General features: G+C 48.8%; 1 protein-coding gene across 2 annotated transcripts in view; it reads left to right on the top strand.

Annotated features, from left to right (window-relative positions):
* Positions 1 to 11336: 11336 nt before the first annotated feature.
* The window catches only part of EHHADH (enoyl-CoA hydratase and 3-hydroxyacyl CoA dehydrogenase), a 48171-nt gene continuing 43429 nt past the window's right edge, over positions 11337 to 16078 (top strand). The window contains exon 1 of one of the 2 annotated variants that reach the window (XM_005308654.4): positions 11337 to 11734. In XM_005308654.4, coding sequence (XP_005308711.2) covers positions 11475 to 11734 — 260 coding nt within the window. In that variant the 5' untranslated portion in view covers positions 11337 to 11474. The remainder of the gene's footprint in view (positions 11735 to 16078) is intronic. The other variant, XM_005308656.4, reaches the window with a different exon arrangement.

Here is a 16078-nt window from a genome sequence, read left to right as displayed (position 1 = left end):
TAGATCATAGGTGCAAACCAGTATTTCACACTTGGTGATGATTCTTTCCTCACTGGATTTGCAGTTTCAGAGCAAACATTTTTACAGTTACAGAACAAACACGTAAGTATTAGCTTATAGCATGGGTTACAGATGATATATGTGAGATTAATGTATGCAGCCACTTACAAGCATGACATAAAGTCTAAACACGTTACAAGTCTAGTCTAATACCTATTTTAACAATACTAACATACAGGTGAGTCAGATTGTTTTCCAACTATGCATTTGATAGTGTTCAGTTGAGGCCTAGGAACCTTGGCACAAGCTGTCACCTGATCTACCAGCGTCACACCCCTCCAAGAATTTTAATAGATTGGTGAGGCATGATTTCCCTTTACAAAAGTCATATTGATTCTCCCCCCACAAATAATGTTCATTTATGTGTCTGATATTTCTGTTCCTCACTATAGTTTCAACCAATTTGCCTAATACTGAATTTAGGAAAAAGAACAAGGACCATCCTGGCCACTATGGGTGTAGAAGCCCTCTACACCAACATTCCACACAAAGATGGACTACAAGCCATCAGGAACAGTATCCCCGATAATGTCACGGCAAACCTGGTGGCTGAACTTTGTGACTTTATCCTCACCCACAACTATTTCACATTTGGGGACAGTATATATCTTCAAGTCAGCGGCACTGCTATGGGTACCCGCATGGCCCCACAGTATGCCAACATTTGTATGGCTGACTTAGAACAACGTTTCCTCAGCCCTCGTCCCCTAACACCCCTACTCTACTTGCGCTCCATTGATGACGTCTTCATCATATGGACCCATGGAAAAAGAAGCCCTTGAGGAATTCCACCATGATTTCAACAATTTCCATCCCACCATCAACCTCAGCCTGGACCAGACCACACAAGAGATCCACTTCCTGGACACTACAGTGCTAATAAGCGATGGTCACATAAACACCACCCTATACCGAAAACCTACTGACCACTATACTTACCTACATGCCTCCAGCTTTCATCCAGACCACACCACACGATCCATTGTCTACAGCTAAGCTCTAAGATACAACCACATTTGCTCCAACCCCTCAGACAGAGACAAACACCTACAAGATCTCTATCAAGCATTCTTACAACTACAATACCCACCTGCTGAAGTGAAGAAACAGATTGACAGAGCCAGAAGAGTACCCAGAAGTCACCTACTACAGGACAGGCCCAACAAAGAAAATAACAGAACTCCACTAGCCGTCACCTTCAGCTCCCAACTAAAACCTCTCCAGCGCATCATCAAGGATCTACAACCTATCCTGAAGGACGATCCATCACTCTTACAGATCTTAGGAGACAGGCCAGTCCTTGCTTACAGACAGCCCCCCAACCTGAAGCAAATACTCACCAGCAACCACACACCACACAACAAAAACACTAACCCAGGAACCTATCCTTGCAACAAAGCCTGTTGCCAACTCTGTCCACATATCTATTCAGGGGACACCATCATAGGACCTAATCACATCAGCCACACTATCAGAGGCTCATTCACCTGCACATCTACCAATGTGATATATGCCATCATTTGCCAGCAATATCCCTCTGCCATGTACATTGGCCAAACTGGACAGTCTCTACGCAAAAGAATAAATGGACACAAACCTGACATCAGGAATCATAACATTCAAAAACCAGTCGGAGAACATTTCAACCTCCCTGGTCACTCGATTACAGACCTCAAAGTCACAATACTCCAACAAAAAAATTTCAAAGACAGACTCCAACAAGAAACTGCAGAATTGAAATTAATTTGCAAACTGGACACCATTAATTTAGGCTTGAATAAAGACTGGGAGTGGATGGGTCATTACACAAAGTAAAACCTATTTCCCCATGCTAATTTTTCCCCCTACTGTTACTCACACCTTCTTGTCAACTGTTGGAAATGGGCCATCCTGATTATCACCACAAAAGTTTTTTTTCTCCTGCTGATAACAGCCCAACTTAATTGATTACTCTCGTTATAGTTAATATGGCAACACCCATTTTTTCATGTTCTCTGGGTATATATATCTTCCTATTGTATTTTCTACTGCATGCATCCGATGAAGTGGGTTTTAGCCCACGAAAGCTTATGCTGAAATAAATTTGTTAGTCTCTAAGGTACCACAATTACTCTTAGTTCTTTTTGCTGATACAGACTAACATGGCTACCACTCTGAAACCTGATACCACAGTTAGTAGTTCTACAATTTCGTATTTCTGTTCCTTCAGAACTTTGGGGTAAATACCATCTGGTCCTGGTGACTTATTACTGTTTAATTTATCAGTTTGTTCCAAAACTTCCTCTACTGACACCTCAATCTGGGACAGTTCCTCAGATTTGTCACTTAAAAAGGATGGCTCAGGTGGGAATCTCCCTCACATCCTCTTCAGTGAAGACCGATGCGAAGAATTCATTTACCTTCTCTACAATGGCCTTGTCTTCATTGAGTGCTCCTTTAGCACCTCAATTGTCCAGTGGCCCCATTGATTGTTTGGCAGGTTTCCTGCTTCTGATGTACTTTTTTCTCTTAGGGCTTGGCTACACTTGCAGATGTAAAGCGCTGGAAGTTAAACAAGCCTTCAGAGACCGCAGCAGGGAAAACGCTGCTGCGTGTTTATACTGTCAGGTGCAAGTGCACGGGTGTGGCCACATTAGCAGCTTTTGCAACGCCACAAAGAGCAGTGCATTGTGGTAGCTATCCCAGAGTGCAAGTGGCTGCAACCTGCTTTTCAAATGGGGGAGGTAGAGTGTGACAGGGAGTGTGTTGTGTGTATGTGGAGAGACAGTGTGTTTTGGGGGGCTGAGAGTGTGTCAGCATGCTGTCTTGTAAGTTCATACAGCAGCAGACCCCTCCTCCCACCCTACCTCTCTCTCACACACACTCACAACAGCACCATCCAACACAGACCCAGGGTCTGAATCACTTGCAGCTCTGGGACAAGTTTACCCCAAAACAGCTCACAGAAATGTGCTTGTCCTTAGCACTCAGATGCCCAACTCCCAATGGGGTCTAAACCCAGATAAATCTGTTTTACCCTGCATAAAGCTAATGCAGGGCAAACTCATAAACTGTTCGCCCTCTATAACACTGATAGAGAGATATGCACAGTTGTTTGCTCCCCCAGGTATTAATACATACTCTGAGTAAGTTACTAAATAAAAAGTGATTTTATTAAATACAGACAGTAGGATTTAAGTGGTTCCAAGTAGTAACAGACAGAACAAAGTAAGTCACCAAGTAAAATAAAATAAAATGCGCAAATCTATATCTAATCAAACTAAATACAGATAAGTTCCTCACCAGTTCCAGAATGCTCCCTTTTACAGGCTAATCTCCTTTTAGCCTGGGTCCAGCAATCACTCACATCCCCTGTAGTTACTGTCGTTTGTTCCAGTTCCCTTCAAGTATCCTGGGGGGGTGGAGAGGCTCCTTCCTTAGCCAGCTGAAGACAAAATGGAGGGGTCTCCCACGGGTTTAAATAGACTCTCTCTTGTGGGTGGAGACCCCCCTCCTCCCTCCTATGCAAAGTCCAGCTCCAAGATGGAGTTCCGGAGTCACCTGGGCAAGTCACATGTCCCTGCATGACTCAGTCTTTACAGGCCAAAGCCATTGTCCACATGGTATCTTGCAGGTCTCCAGGAAGACTTCTTATGTGGATTGGAGCATTCCAAGATACATTGTTCCCCAAGTGTTTCCTGATCAGGTACTTAACCTGGCGAATTCCTTCCTAAAGAAGCTGACTAAATGCCTCACAAAGCTTACTTAGAAACCAAGCAAGCATACAGCCCATATTCTTAACCTTAAGTAGAGAATGATATATATGTACAAATAGGATGAATAGATATAGTAGACCATAACCTTTACGGAGATATAGTACATGGCACAGGGAGCACAAAACATATTCCAGTTATGTCATACATACATTTATAAGCATCCCCCCCATAAAGCTTATGGGGTACACTGTCACATCCTCACCCACCTTATCTCTTTAATATCCTGGAACCAACATGGCTACAACCATAGGTGCTGACTCTGTGGGTGCTCTGGGGCTGGAGCACCCACGGGGAAAGATTAGTGGGTGTTCTGCACCCACCGGCAGCCAATCTCCCCTCCCCCCGCCCCACCTCCTCGCCTGAGCACGCCGCGTCCCAGCTCCTCCGCTTACCCTACCTCCCAGCGCTTGCTGCCGCCAAACAGCTCTTTGGCGGCATAGCAAGCTCCGGGAGGGAGGGGGGAAGAGCGGGTATGTGGCACGCTCAGGGGAGGAGGCGGGGAAGAGGTGGGGCCGGGGCGGGGATTTGGGGAAGGAGTTGGAATAGGGGCAGGGAGGGAGCGGAGTTGGGGCAGGGACTTTGGGGGGCAGGGGTGGAGTCGGGGCGGGGCCGAGGGCAGAGGGGAGTCGAGCACCCACCAGCGCCAGTAGAAGTCGGCGCCTATGTCTTCAACTCACTGCATACAAAATCACACATTGTCATTCTGCATTTTTAAAGGCAAGTGTACACAACTGAAAATCACTAGTGAATCATACTTTTCTTCAAACATTAAAACATCAGGAAGGGACCTTGGCAAGGACCGCAATACTGACTCTTTCCAGAAGGTGCTGCACTGAAACCACTCAAATATTTCAGAACTTTGAAATCAACTGTAGCAACGGGTACAAACAAAAAAACAGCAACAATTAAGCTATGATTCTGGCAACCACTAAGATGCTTAATTTGAACTGGTGACTTTTGTTAACTATTTAAACTTGAAAAACACCTGCAGCATGTAGAGTGGGAGATAGGAAAGGTAGGGAATGCAGAGCATCAGCTCTCATATCTCTGTGCCTAAGGTAGGAGTCCATATTGGTAGGTTCTGTGCTGGGAGGGAGGGATCCATATCATACAACTTTGTTCTAGGAGCTGAAGGGATTTTATCTCATTGTATTGGGCCTGAGTAGAGGGCGGGGTATGGATATCATTGCCTTGTGATTACGTGAGGATCAATATTTCAGTGCTTTATGCCTGTACCCGATCTCTGGTCTGTTCTTTTGAGAGGAAAAGTGAGGTCACTATCTCATTGCTCTATGCCAGAGGTGCGAATATATTATCATATTGCTTTCAACCTCAGGAGTGGTTTCCATAGCTCATTGCACTGTAGCAGGAGAGGTCTGTATCTTATGGTGCTCTTTTTAGGGTGCAGGTTGCTATCTCACTGTTCTACCAGGAGGTCCATATAGTATGATGTCTGGGGAGTGAAGTCTATCTTCTTTGGCAGTGCTGGGGAGGAGAACTGTATCTCATGATTCTGTGCCTCAGAGGATTCTGTAGTTTATTGTTCTGTGCCCATGCCTCATTGGTCTATACCTGGTGGAGCCCCAAAACACCAACATACCCCCTTACTCTGCATGTTACCCCCAATGACCAATAACTAACGCTTCAAAGTTTCTGTATCTCATTGCTCTTTACCAGTGGTGGGAGAGGGAAGGGTTTGCATCTCATTATTTTGTGCCCTTTTTGTTGTTATACATACATGTGTGTCTGTATTTCACTGCTATGTGCCTAGGTGGGGAGGGGAGGATCCCTGCCTCATTCAGAGCACAGTGTTATTCTATGCTGGGTATCTATTTCTTTACAGGGTGAATGTGTGTTGTTGCTTTGTACCAGAGGGTTATCTGTACCTCATCTATGTATTTCTAATGTGCCCTTCTTGGTATAGTGTCCAGATGCCATATTCACAATTAAGAGTTGTATCATTTCCATATGAAAGAATCATACTTTCCAACCTACACTGTTTTGCCACCTTCCCAAGTAGGTTTCAGAGTATATCCTGCTGATGAGCTGCACTAAGACAGTTCAGCAATTTGAGAATGAGGGTGGGGCCTCATGGACTAGAATCATATCTTTTGGACAGGGTGTCTGCCTTGCAATTTTTGGATTCCGGGCAACAGGTGATAATGAAATTGAATTGTGAGAAAAACAGCGTCCATCGAAGCTGTGACAGGTTTAAGAGTTTGGCCCTACGTATATATTCCAGGTTCTTATGGTCTCTATACACAAAAAATCCTTTTCTCCACAGAGTCAGTCACCTACTTTACCAGCACAGGTCTAGGGACACAAGGAATACATGGCGTGATGGAGTGGCGCATGTCTCTCCTGGGTGGGGGAGGGGTTGTTCCCGATAGCAGTGTGCTCTGGATTGGGGAGGTGGATGGAGCCAGTTGCAGTGTGCTGGGGCGGGTCGTTTGTCCGGTCTGGAGGCCGGTATGCTTTAGGGTGGGGCAATTATGTGCTCTGCGGGAGCATTGTACCCAATGGCAGCTGTTTTTTGGGTGGGGGTATATAATGGAGATGTGCTCTGGGAGGGGTGACTGTCTCTCAATGCTGGGGGGTTGTAGCAGTGGCAGTGTGAACTGGGGAGGGGGCATGTACCCTGTGGTGCTGTGTGCTGCGGGGGGATGGGGGACGTGCCTTGCGGCGGGGTGCTGGGGGGGGGGCTGTATCCTGCGGGGGGGTGCTCCGGAGCGGGAGGTGCCTTGCGGCCGGTGTAGCCCCACAAAATGCTCCCCTCCCGTTTTGCTACTGGGAGCGGTTTCTGCCACGCAGCGTAGCAGTTTGGTAAACGCTCCCGGTCTGCTTCCTCTGGGGGGGGGGGGGGGATGGTTGCAAAACGGGAGGGATGGGGTTGTGGTGGAAAACACTCCCGGTCTGCTTCCTCTGGGAGGATGGTTGCGAAACGGGAGGGATGGGGTTGTGGTGGAAAACACTCCCGGTCTGCTTCCTCTGGGAGGATGGTTGCGAAACGGGAGGGATGGGGTTGTGGTGGAAAACACTCCCGGTCTGCTTCCTCTGGGAGGATGGTTGCGAAACGGGAGGGATGGGGTTGTGGTGGAAAACACTCCCGGTCTGCTTCCTCTGGGAGGATGGTTGCGAAACGGGAGGGATGGGGTTGTGGTGGAAAACACTCCCGGTCTGCTTCCTCTGGGGGGGATGGTTGCAAAACGGGAGGGATGGGGTTGTGGTGGAAAACACTCCCGGTCTGCTTCCTCTGGGGGGGATGGTTGCAAAACGGGAGGGATGGGGTTGTGGTGGAAAACACTCCCGGTCTGCTTCCTCTGGGAGGATGGTTGCGAAACGGGAGGGATGGGGTTTGTGGTTGAAAACACTCACCGTCTGCTTCCTCCTGGCTAATGTGCAAACCCTGCAATCGGTTCCGAGGTCAGTTATAAGTAGATTGAATAAAATGGGTCCCAAAACTGAACCTTGAGGCACTCCACTAGTAACCTCCCTCCAATCTGACAGTTCACCCTTCAATACGACCCGCTGCAGTCTCCCCATTAACCAATTCCTTATCCACCTCTGGATTTTCATATAAATCACCATGTTTTTCAGTTTAACCAATAATTCCTCATGGGGTACAGTATCAAACGCTTTACTGAAATCCAGGTATATTAGGTCCACCGCATTTCCCTTATCTAATAAGTCCGTTACTTTCTCAAAGAAGGAGTTCAGATTCGTTTGGCACGATCTGCCCTTCGTAAAACCATGTTGTAATTTATCACAATTGCCATTAACCTCCAGGTCCTCAACTAGTTTCTCTTTCAGAATTTTCTCTAGCACCTTGCACACTACAGATGTTAAACTAACAGGCCTATAGTTACCCGGATCACTTTTTTTCCCTTTCTTGAAAATAGGAACCACATTAGCGATTCTCCAGTCTAACGGGACCACCCCCGAGTTTACAGATTCATTAAATATTATCGCTAATGGGCCTGCTATTTCCCGCGCCAATTACTTGAATATTCTCGGATGAAGATCGTCCGGTCCTCCCGACTTAGCCCCATTAAGGTGTTCGAGTTTTGTTTCTACCTCGGATACGGTAATCCCCCATCCTGAATGCCCCTCTGTAATGGTGCTAGTAACCCTAATACCTTCATTGGCCTCATTAAACACCAATGCAAAATATTCATTGAGATATTGCGCCATGCCTAGATTATCTTTAATATCCTCCCTGGCAATAGTCTTCAGTGGTTCCACTTCTTCTTTCTTTGCTTTCTTCCTATTTATATGGCTGTAAAACCTCTTACTATTGCTTTTAATTCCCCTCGCTAGGTCCAACTCTACACGGCCTTTGGCCTTTCTCACTCTATCTCTACATTCTCTGACTTCACTAAGGTAAGTTTCCTTGCTGATCACTCCCCTCTTCCAGTCTTTGTACGCTTTCTGTTTTTTCCTAATCGCCCCTTTGAGTCGGTCGCTCATCCAGCTCAGTCTAAATCTCTTGCTTAGTAATCTTTTTCCCTTTTTTGGGATACAGGCCTCTGACAGCTCATGCATCTTTAACTTGAAGTAATCCCAGGCTTCTTCTGCCTTTAGATCCATTAATATGTTTGCCCAATCCACTTCCCTTACCAGTCCCCTTAATTTGTTAAAATTGGCCTTTTTAAAATTATAAACCCTAGTCTTTGACTTAATTCTGTTACTCCTTCCATTTAGTTTAAACCGAATTAGCTCATGATCACTGGAGCCCAAATTGTCCCCTACTACCACTTCCTCAACGAGGTCCTCACTACTTACCAGAATCAAATCTAAAATGCCCCCCCCCCTCGTGGGTTCAGCTACCACTTGATGAAGGAATTGATCAGCAAGCACATCTAGGAACATCTGAGCCCTATTATTGCTACTAGCGTTTGTTCCCCAATCTATATCCGGGAAGTTAAAGTCCCCCATAATTATACAGTTTCTATTAGTATTTACTTCTCTAAACACATTAAATAGTTCCTTATCCATATCCTGGGTCGATCCCGGCAGTCTATAGCACACCCCAAGCACTATCCCCGGAGAGGCTCTAGTAGTCCTTTTACCCAGTGTGAGTATTGCCCAGACGGACTCTGTGTTATCTATTCCATCGACTATTATTTCTTTACAGCTTATTTCACTATTGACATACAATGCCCCCCCCCACCTTTACCTTTGTCCCGGTCTTTCCTAAACAGCGCATACCCCTCCATACCTGTGTTCCAGTCGTGACTGCCAGCCTGGCTGATTGCACCCCCAAGGGCCGGAGTTATCCTGCCCCAGGACAAGCTGTGGCTGCGCTGCCGGCTCAGCCTGGCAGACACAGTCACCTCCCATCAGGGCCGGGTATTGTGGCTGGGGGTTAGGGTGTGGGAGAGTAGGTGGGTCTGGGGGGGTGCTGTGCAGTGAGGGGTGGGAAGATCTGTGTGTGTTGGGGCACTGGGAAGTGTGCAGGGGTCTGGGTGGGGCACTGTGCAGTTGTGGCAGTGGGGCGGTGGGGGGCACTGGGCAGTGAGGGAATCTGCGGGGGGGCTCTGGGCGGGGAGGGGCAGGGCACTGTGCAGTTGTCGGAGGTCTGTGGGGGGTCTACAGCTAGGGGGCACTGGGCAGTGAGAGGATCTGGGGGGGTTCAGAGTGGTCTGTGGGAGGGCACTGGGCATGGGGGTTTGTGGGGGTCTTTTCACGTATTCACACACAAAAACGTGAAACAGTGCGCCTCAATTGACCAATAGAGATCAATTTGGCACATTAGCCAGGAGGAAGCAGACCGTGAGTGTTTTTGACAACAAACCCCATCCCTCCTAATTCGCAACCCCATGGACCAGTGACAGGTGCATGAGCAGACAAGTCATTGGAAATAAGGAAGGCGGAAGCCAGTGGAAAAAATGGAAGGGGCCACTCTGGTATGACCTTGGGCTCAGGGGCATGCTAGCCAGGAGGAAGCAGATCGATGAAAGGGGCCACTCTGGTCTCACCTTGGGCTCAGGGGCATGCTCCGTACCCCCAAAGCTTACCTCCCTTTTCACGGACTCACACACAAATACGTGAAACAGCGCGCCTCAATCTTACAATAGATCAATTTGTCACATTAGCCAGGAGGAAGCAGATCGACCAAAGGGGCCACTCTGGTATCACCCTTGGGGTCATGGGCCCGCCCCGAAGGGGAAGAAGCATGATGGGAGCACAGGGCCGGGATGGCCAGTGTGCGTCTGGCAGCTCCCGGTTTGTAAACAGTGCCATTGTACTGGGCTAGGTGGAGCAGGATTGTTCCTGCCGTGCCATGACCCATCTCCCATTGCCCCCGGCCAGCCCGTCGCTCTGAGGACTCTGCCCCCCATGCCCCATGTCCCCATTTCCCCCCTGGGGGACCACAAATATGTTTAGCACCAGGCCCACAAAAAGTTAATCCATCCCTTTTTGGGGTGCAGGCTCTGGGAGGGAGTTAGCAACTCAGCACGTTATATAAGAGAAATGAACTGCAGTGATTTCATATAGGCATAGAAACTGATAGAAGACACTTTTACATATTCAAAATGTGAGAGGCAGAGTTGGAGGGAGGGGGTGTCTGTACAATATTTCACCGCATTCAGTCTCCTGGCTGGATCAGTAACGTAGCCGTGTACAGGGCTGCCCAGAGGATTCAGGGGGCCTGGGTCAAAGAAATTTTGGGGGCCCCTTCCATAAAAACAGTTGCAATACTATAGTAACATGTATTTTGAAATGTAAAAAATAACCAGTGACATACATTCAAAAATTAATTTGTAATAATTTGAAAATACACGAAATACATTATTTAAAAACATTCAATGCTTTAATGGGATGTATACATTTGCAATTACATAATGGGCTGTTGCTGGGTGATGGTGATGGTTAGGATGGGGTCGGGGGGGGGCCCACACCTTACCATGGCGCTTACCCCCTCTCCTGGAGCCTCAGTGTGCTGCGACCAGGAGCGGCCCCGGACCGCGTTGGAGCCACCGCGCTGCAGTGCGCCAGGGCCGCTCCCGGACGCGGCACGCTGAGACACCGGGGGAAGACGAAGGCGGGGGCAGCCTCCGACATATTTGTGGGGGCCCCTGCAGAAAATTGCCCCACTTGGCCCCCCCCGTCTGGGCGGCCCTGGCCCTGCAACACTTGTATAGGATAGAGAGGAGCTGCGTTGATTAAGCTTTGACAGGCTAGGAATTGGAGGCCTGTGCCTTTAAGACCCCAGCCCCAGGAACCCGCCCCCTGCTCCGAGGCTGACATGCAGCGTCCCTGTGAGAACAACAAAAACAGCCTCTGCCCCCCCCACACCCCTAGATTAGCGAGCACAGTGTGTGGCTCATCCCACGGGGTCACTGTTCCCCCCCCTCCCCCTCCCTAAACGGGGGTTTTGTACCCGCACGGGGTCTGGCAGTGTCACCCCTCCCCCGCTTAACCCCGGCTCTCACCCCCCACCACCGATTTTTGCCCTTCAGCCCCTCTTCTGCCACTAGCTACAGTAGCTTGAACCCCCCAGGCCAGTACAATTCTGCCCCCTGCTCAGACCCTGACAGCCCCCCCGCTGCGATTTGCCCCCTTAATACTTTTAAACCCCCCCAAAGAGGAGGGAGCAAATCGTTAGCAGAAGTAAGGGCAGAGAGAGGGCAGTGGCTACAACGAAGGTTACTGAGCATGCTCAGTTGGACTGAGCATGCTCAGTACACCCAAAATAGCAAAACGGGAGCAGAGCATTTTGTGGGGCTACACCGGTCGCTGGCAGCACACGGGCGCTCTCCGGCGCTTTGCCGCAGCCGCCAGGGGACGCCGGATCGCCCCGCCCCGCCCCGGACACAGTCCAGGCCGCTCGCAGCGGGGATGGCGCAGCAGTATGCACGCGGGGCCGCGGCTGTGGCGGTGATCCGCCTGAACAACCCCCCGCTCAACACGCTGAGGTAACAGCCGGGGCTTCCTGTCCCCCGCCCCGCACTGGGGGAGCTCGGGCGCTCCCCGGCCCCCTCCCCTTCGCACTCGGGGAGCCTGCACTCACTGCCCCCTTAGTGCGGGAGCCCGTCAGCCGCTCCTGGGGGTGCGGGGGCGCGCTGCAGCGCCGGGAAGGGCAGCGGGGCACCCCTTGTTTCCTGCTGAGCCTGTGCGGTGGAGGGCAAAGCTGGCATCTCTGCCCGCCCGTCGACCTCGCCTGTGGCTGGGCTCCAGCACCTCCCGCCGCACAGCTCCGGCCGCAGCAGGGACAGGCCGGGGTTCGGCGTCCGAACCCCAGTAGCGCCGTGCGGGGTGTGCCCCGTTCGGACACACATACCCGGGTGGGTGCATGGGCATGCAGAGATACCCTGACACTGTACTCTGGCCCTGTCTTAACAGAATCCTGGCACTGGATGCGAATTTGGCAATGCTGCAGAATTAGCTGGTTGTTTGTCTAAACATTAACCTGCTTACTTTATAATGCAGTAAAAGTCAATTGAATTATTTAAAAAAAAAAAGTTCCCCATGTGGGTACTGTAGTAGGAAGAGAGCCTGAGACTAGGGTGACCAGACAGCAAGTAGAACAGGAGTACTTGTGGCACATTAGAGAACTTCAAAAACAGACTCCAAGGAGAGACTGCTGAGCTGGAATTGATATGCAAACTAGATACAATCAACTCAGGATTGAATAAGGACTGGGAATGGCTGAGCCATTATAAACATAGAATCTATCTCCCCTTGTAAGTATTCTCACACTTCTTATCAAACTGTCTGTACTGGGCTATCTCGATTATCACTTCAAAAGTTTTTTTTTTCTTTCTCTTACTTAATTGGCCTCTCAGAGTTGGGAAGACAATTCCCACTTGTTCATGCTCTCTGTATGTGTGTATATATATATCTCCTCAACATTTATTCCACTCTATATGCATCCGAAGACGTGGGCTGTAGTCCACGAAAGCTTATGCTCTAATAAATGTGTTAGTCTCTAAGGTGCCACAAGTACTCCTGTTCTTTTTGCGGATACAGACTAACACGGCTGCTACTCTGAAACCAGACAGCAAATGTGAAAAATCCGGACCGGGGTGGGGGGTAATAGGAGCTTATATAAGAAAAAGCCCTAAATATTGGGACTGTCCCTATAAAATCAGAACATCTGGTCACCCTACCTGAGACATAAGCCCTTGTATCAGAGGCCTGGTATGAGGCAGGTCCTGCTCACAGAATCTGGCAAAACAGGACTGATAGTGCAGAAATGCACATTCCTAAGAAGTACTAAGCATAGCGTACTCACGCAAACACATCCCCGATATCAAGTGGTACTACACTATCCTGATACCAAGGATGGTACAAAAACGTTCCCCAAGGATAACAGGAACACACTGACCCCTTTTAAAAGATAAGGTCAGTACTGTACGCAATAAAGATGTTTTAATCGAACCAACATGTACAAGGTGGTGGGTGATAACTAGCCACGTCAGGCGCAGTAACGATGTCAGAGGCAGTACGTAACTTGTTTGTATCAGGGTATAAAGATGTATCTCGGGGGAGTATCTTTGTCCAGCCGAGGGGGGAATGGAAAGTGTCACCATTCACTGAGCTGCGTCCGTTGTCATGGGCATATATGTCTTACATGGGCAGCGTGTGAACCGCTGGCTTGGGGAGGCTAGCTCCTGCCCCGCTCCTTCTGCCCAAGACTCTGCCCCTTCTGTGTGCCCTGACAGAGCCCAGAGTCCCCCCACTGCAACCGCTGGCTGGCCCCCACCCCAGGCTAGTGCCCTCATCCCCGCAGTGCTGGGAGGCTGGGCAGCATGGCCCAGTGCTGGGAGGCCGGGCAGCACGGCTCCACCCCCAGAGTGCCGGGAGGCACGGCCTCAGCCCTGGAGTGCCGGGAGGCCCAGCAACGTGGTCCAAGCCTCCCCAGTCCTGCAGCGCCGGGAGGGCGGGCAGTGCAGCGCAGCCCCAGTGCCAACCCCAGCTGGGGCATGGCACACAGGAAGAGTTGCCTGCAGAACGGGAAGCAGGAGGGGAACTTGGGGCGGAGTGTGGGCAAGGCCACACGTGGCTGTTTGGGTAGGCTCAGCCTCCTCCAGCCTATGATACCCGCCTCCCTTGATGTCTTAGTATCCTCGTAGAGTCTGCCAGGTGCTATTACCGTGCTTTGTTGACAATAAACCTGGCCTGGTGCCTTCATACCTTAATGGATCTTGTGGTCATTGGGTGATTCGCTTGAGGTCTGCCATGCCGGCTGTCTGCACAGAGCTGGGGCAGCACACAGGGAGAACACACACACGTAGCCGAACATCTAATCACAGGTACTATAATCATCCATGAAATTAACTCAAATGTGTACAGTCCTTCAGCATTTTGATACAAAGAAACAGGAGCACACCTCGGGGTGCTGGAACAAATTCTGAGAGCCATTGAAACAAACTGTAAACCTTGTATATGATGGAAACCACTTTAAGTCATGAGGTGCTGCAGCACACACACACACACACCCCCGCCACCCTAGTTCCGGCACCTATGGCACACATACGTTTTTGGGAGTCTGCGTAAAGCAGGAGGGAGCCCAATCTGGTTTAAAGAAGCACAAGAACTTGAGTATCATCATCAACTAAATTTTTCTCTGAGATTTTCAAAGTGAAGTTTCAGTTTTCTTTGTTAGGGATGAAAATAATTGTGTTTCATATCCAAAATAATACCACCCACTTTTAGAATGCATAATATTCTGGAAATTAAATATGTTTAGGACTTTGAAGGAATTTTAAAAGGTCTACTTTTTGAGGTTCTAATTTTGATGGCCAACTTTTTTTTTATTCCCTTAATCTGCAAATGTTTTTGTTGAAACACACAGATCTGTTGGTTGATGTAGATCTAAACTGATCTTGTGCATACATTAGTTTAAAATAAAATTATTACTGTGTTTACCATATTAATGAGTGCTCTTGGGAGAGCATTCTCTTTGGGGTCCCTGTGGCTTTGGAACTTGTTCCCCCTCCTAGGTTCAAAACAGCCTGAACTTGATGGCTTGTGGGGCACACTATAAAGCACATCTCTTTTCCTGAGTGCCTGTAAAGGTTGTTGAGTCATCAGGGTTAAATGATTGGGAAAGGGTGATTGTTTCAACTTCTGACTTTGGGTTTGTTGGTTGGGGCAATTAGATGGGATGGAATTTGTGCAATTTAGTAAAAAATGAAGGGAATTATTGATATTTATATTTTATGTCGAAGGGGCCTAGATCTTTTTATTCTGTACTAGGTGAAAGCACAGGTCGTCCTAAGGGTACGATTTGTAAAGCCGAAAATAGATGAGAACTTAATTGGGTGGTAACAGACTGTGAGTCCTAATGATGATTCAACCAGATGATATTCTAAAAAAGAAGAACCCTTAACCATGCTTGTAGCTGTTTCCTTTGCCTCATATTGACTCAGGTTTTCTAGGCTTCAGATTGACAGATAAATATTTGGAATATATATAATCTATATAATAAGATTCCAGGATTGTCAGAGAAGTCTACAGATGAAACATTTTCTCTCAAATTAATAAATATATCAGTTTTAGAGGTGAGTATGAGAAAGAAATGTAACCAATCAGAGGCTTGGAAGGTAGTGTATTGGGCAGAAGCAGGGCTTCTCCAGGCCCAATTTTGCAGCTCCTGCATACGAATGTAAGCGGGGGAATGGTCCCGCTATTGTGGGGAACTTTCCTGGCTTCTGCACTACCCCGGTGAAATGGGCTAGCGAAAGGATCTGAGTCCTCACTCCCACTTCCTTTACCCAGAGGCCTCCCTGCCCTTGAGGTCTCCCCTTCCACTCTTCTGTCTGGCAGAGTCCTTGTAAACCCCGACAAGGCTGGGCCCAGAATTCCTGGGGGTCTCGACCCCCAACCCTGCTGTGGTCACCCAGGACAGGGGCTAGGGTGTCCCCACTCCGGGGTACTCTCTTTGCACTGGGCACCTCCCTGACCCACTGATCATTTCATACAATTTAAAGCAAATACAAGTTGTTTAATTAACAATTAATTAAAAACAAATAAGAAAAAATGGGAAAAGTTAAAGGAAAACACATCACCCTGCTCTGTGGCAGGGAACATTACAAACAATGTCTCTGGAACGTCAGGGCAGTTCACAGTCTGTTCCTTGTAGGTCCCAGGCCTCCTTCTCAGGCCCTGGCTATGCTGCAGGTATGCTGCGGGTTGGACACTTGCAATGGTGGTGGCCACACACCTCCGGGCTTTGAGTGGTGGGACCCTTCTTCCCAGCGTCAGCTCCCTGTCAGGTTATGGTCCCCTTCCCGGTCTGGCCTGCAAGGGCCCTT

Source organism: Chrysemys picta, chromosome 9, assembly GCF_011386835.1.
Source record: "Chrysemys picta bellii isolate R12L10 chromosome 9, ASM1138683v2, whole genome shotgun sequence".
NCBI classification, from domain to species: domain Eukaryota; kingdom Metazoa; phylum Chordata; order Testudines; family Emydidae; genus Chrysemys; species Chrysemys picta.
The sequence above is the reverse complement of the archived record's forward strand: the minus strand, read 5'-3'. Positions and strand labels throughout refer to the sequence as shown.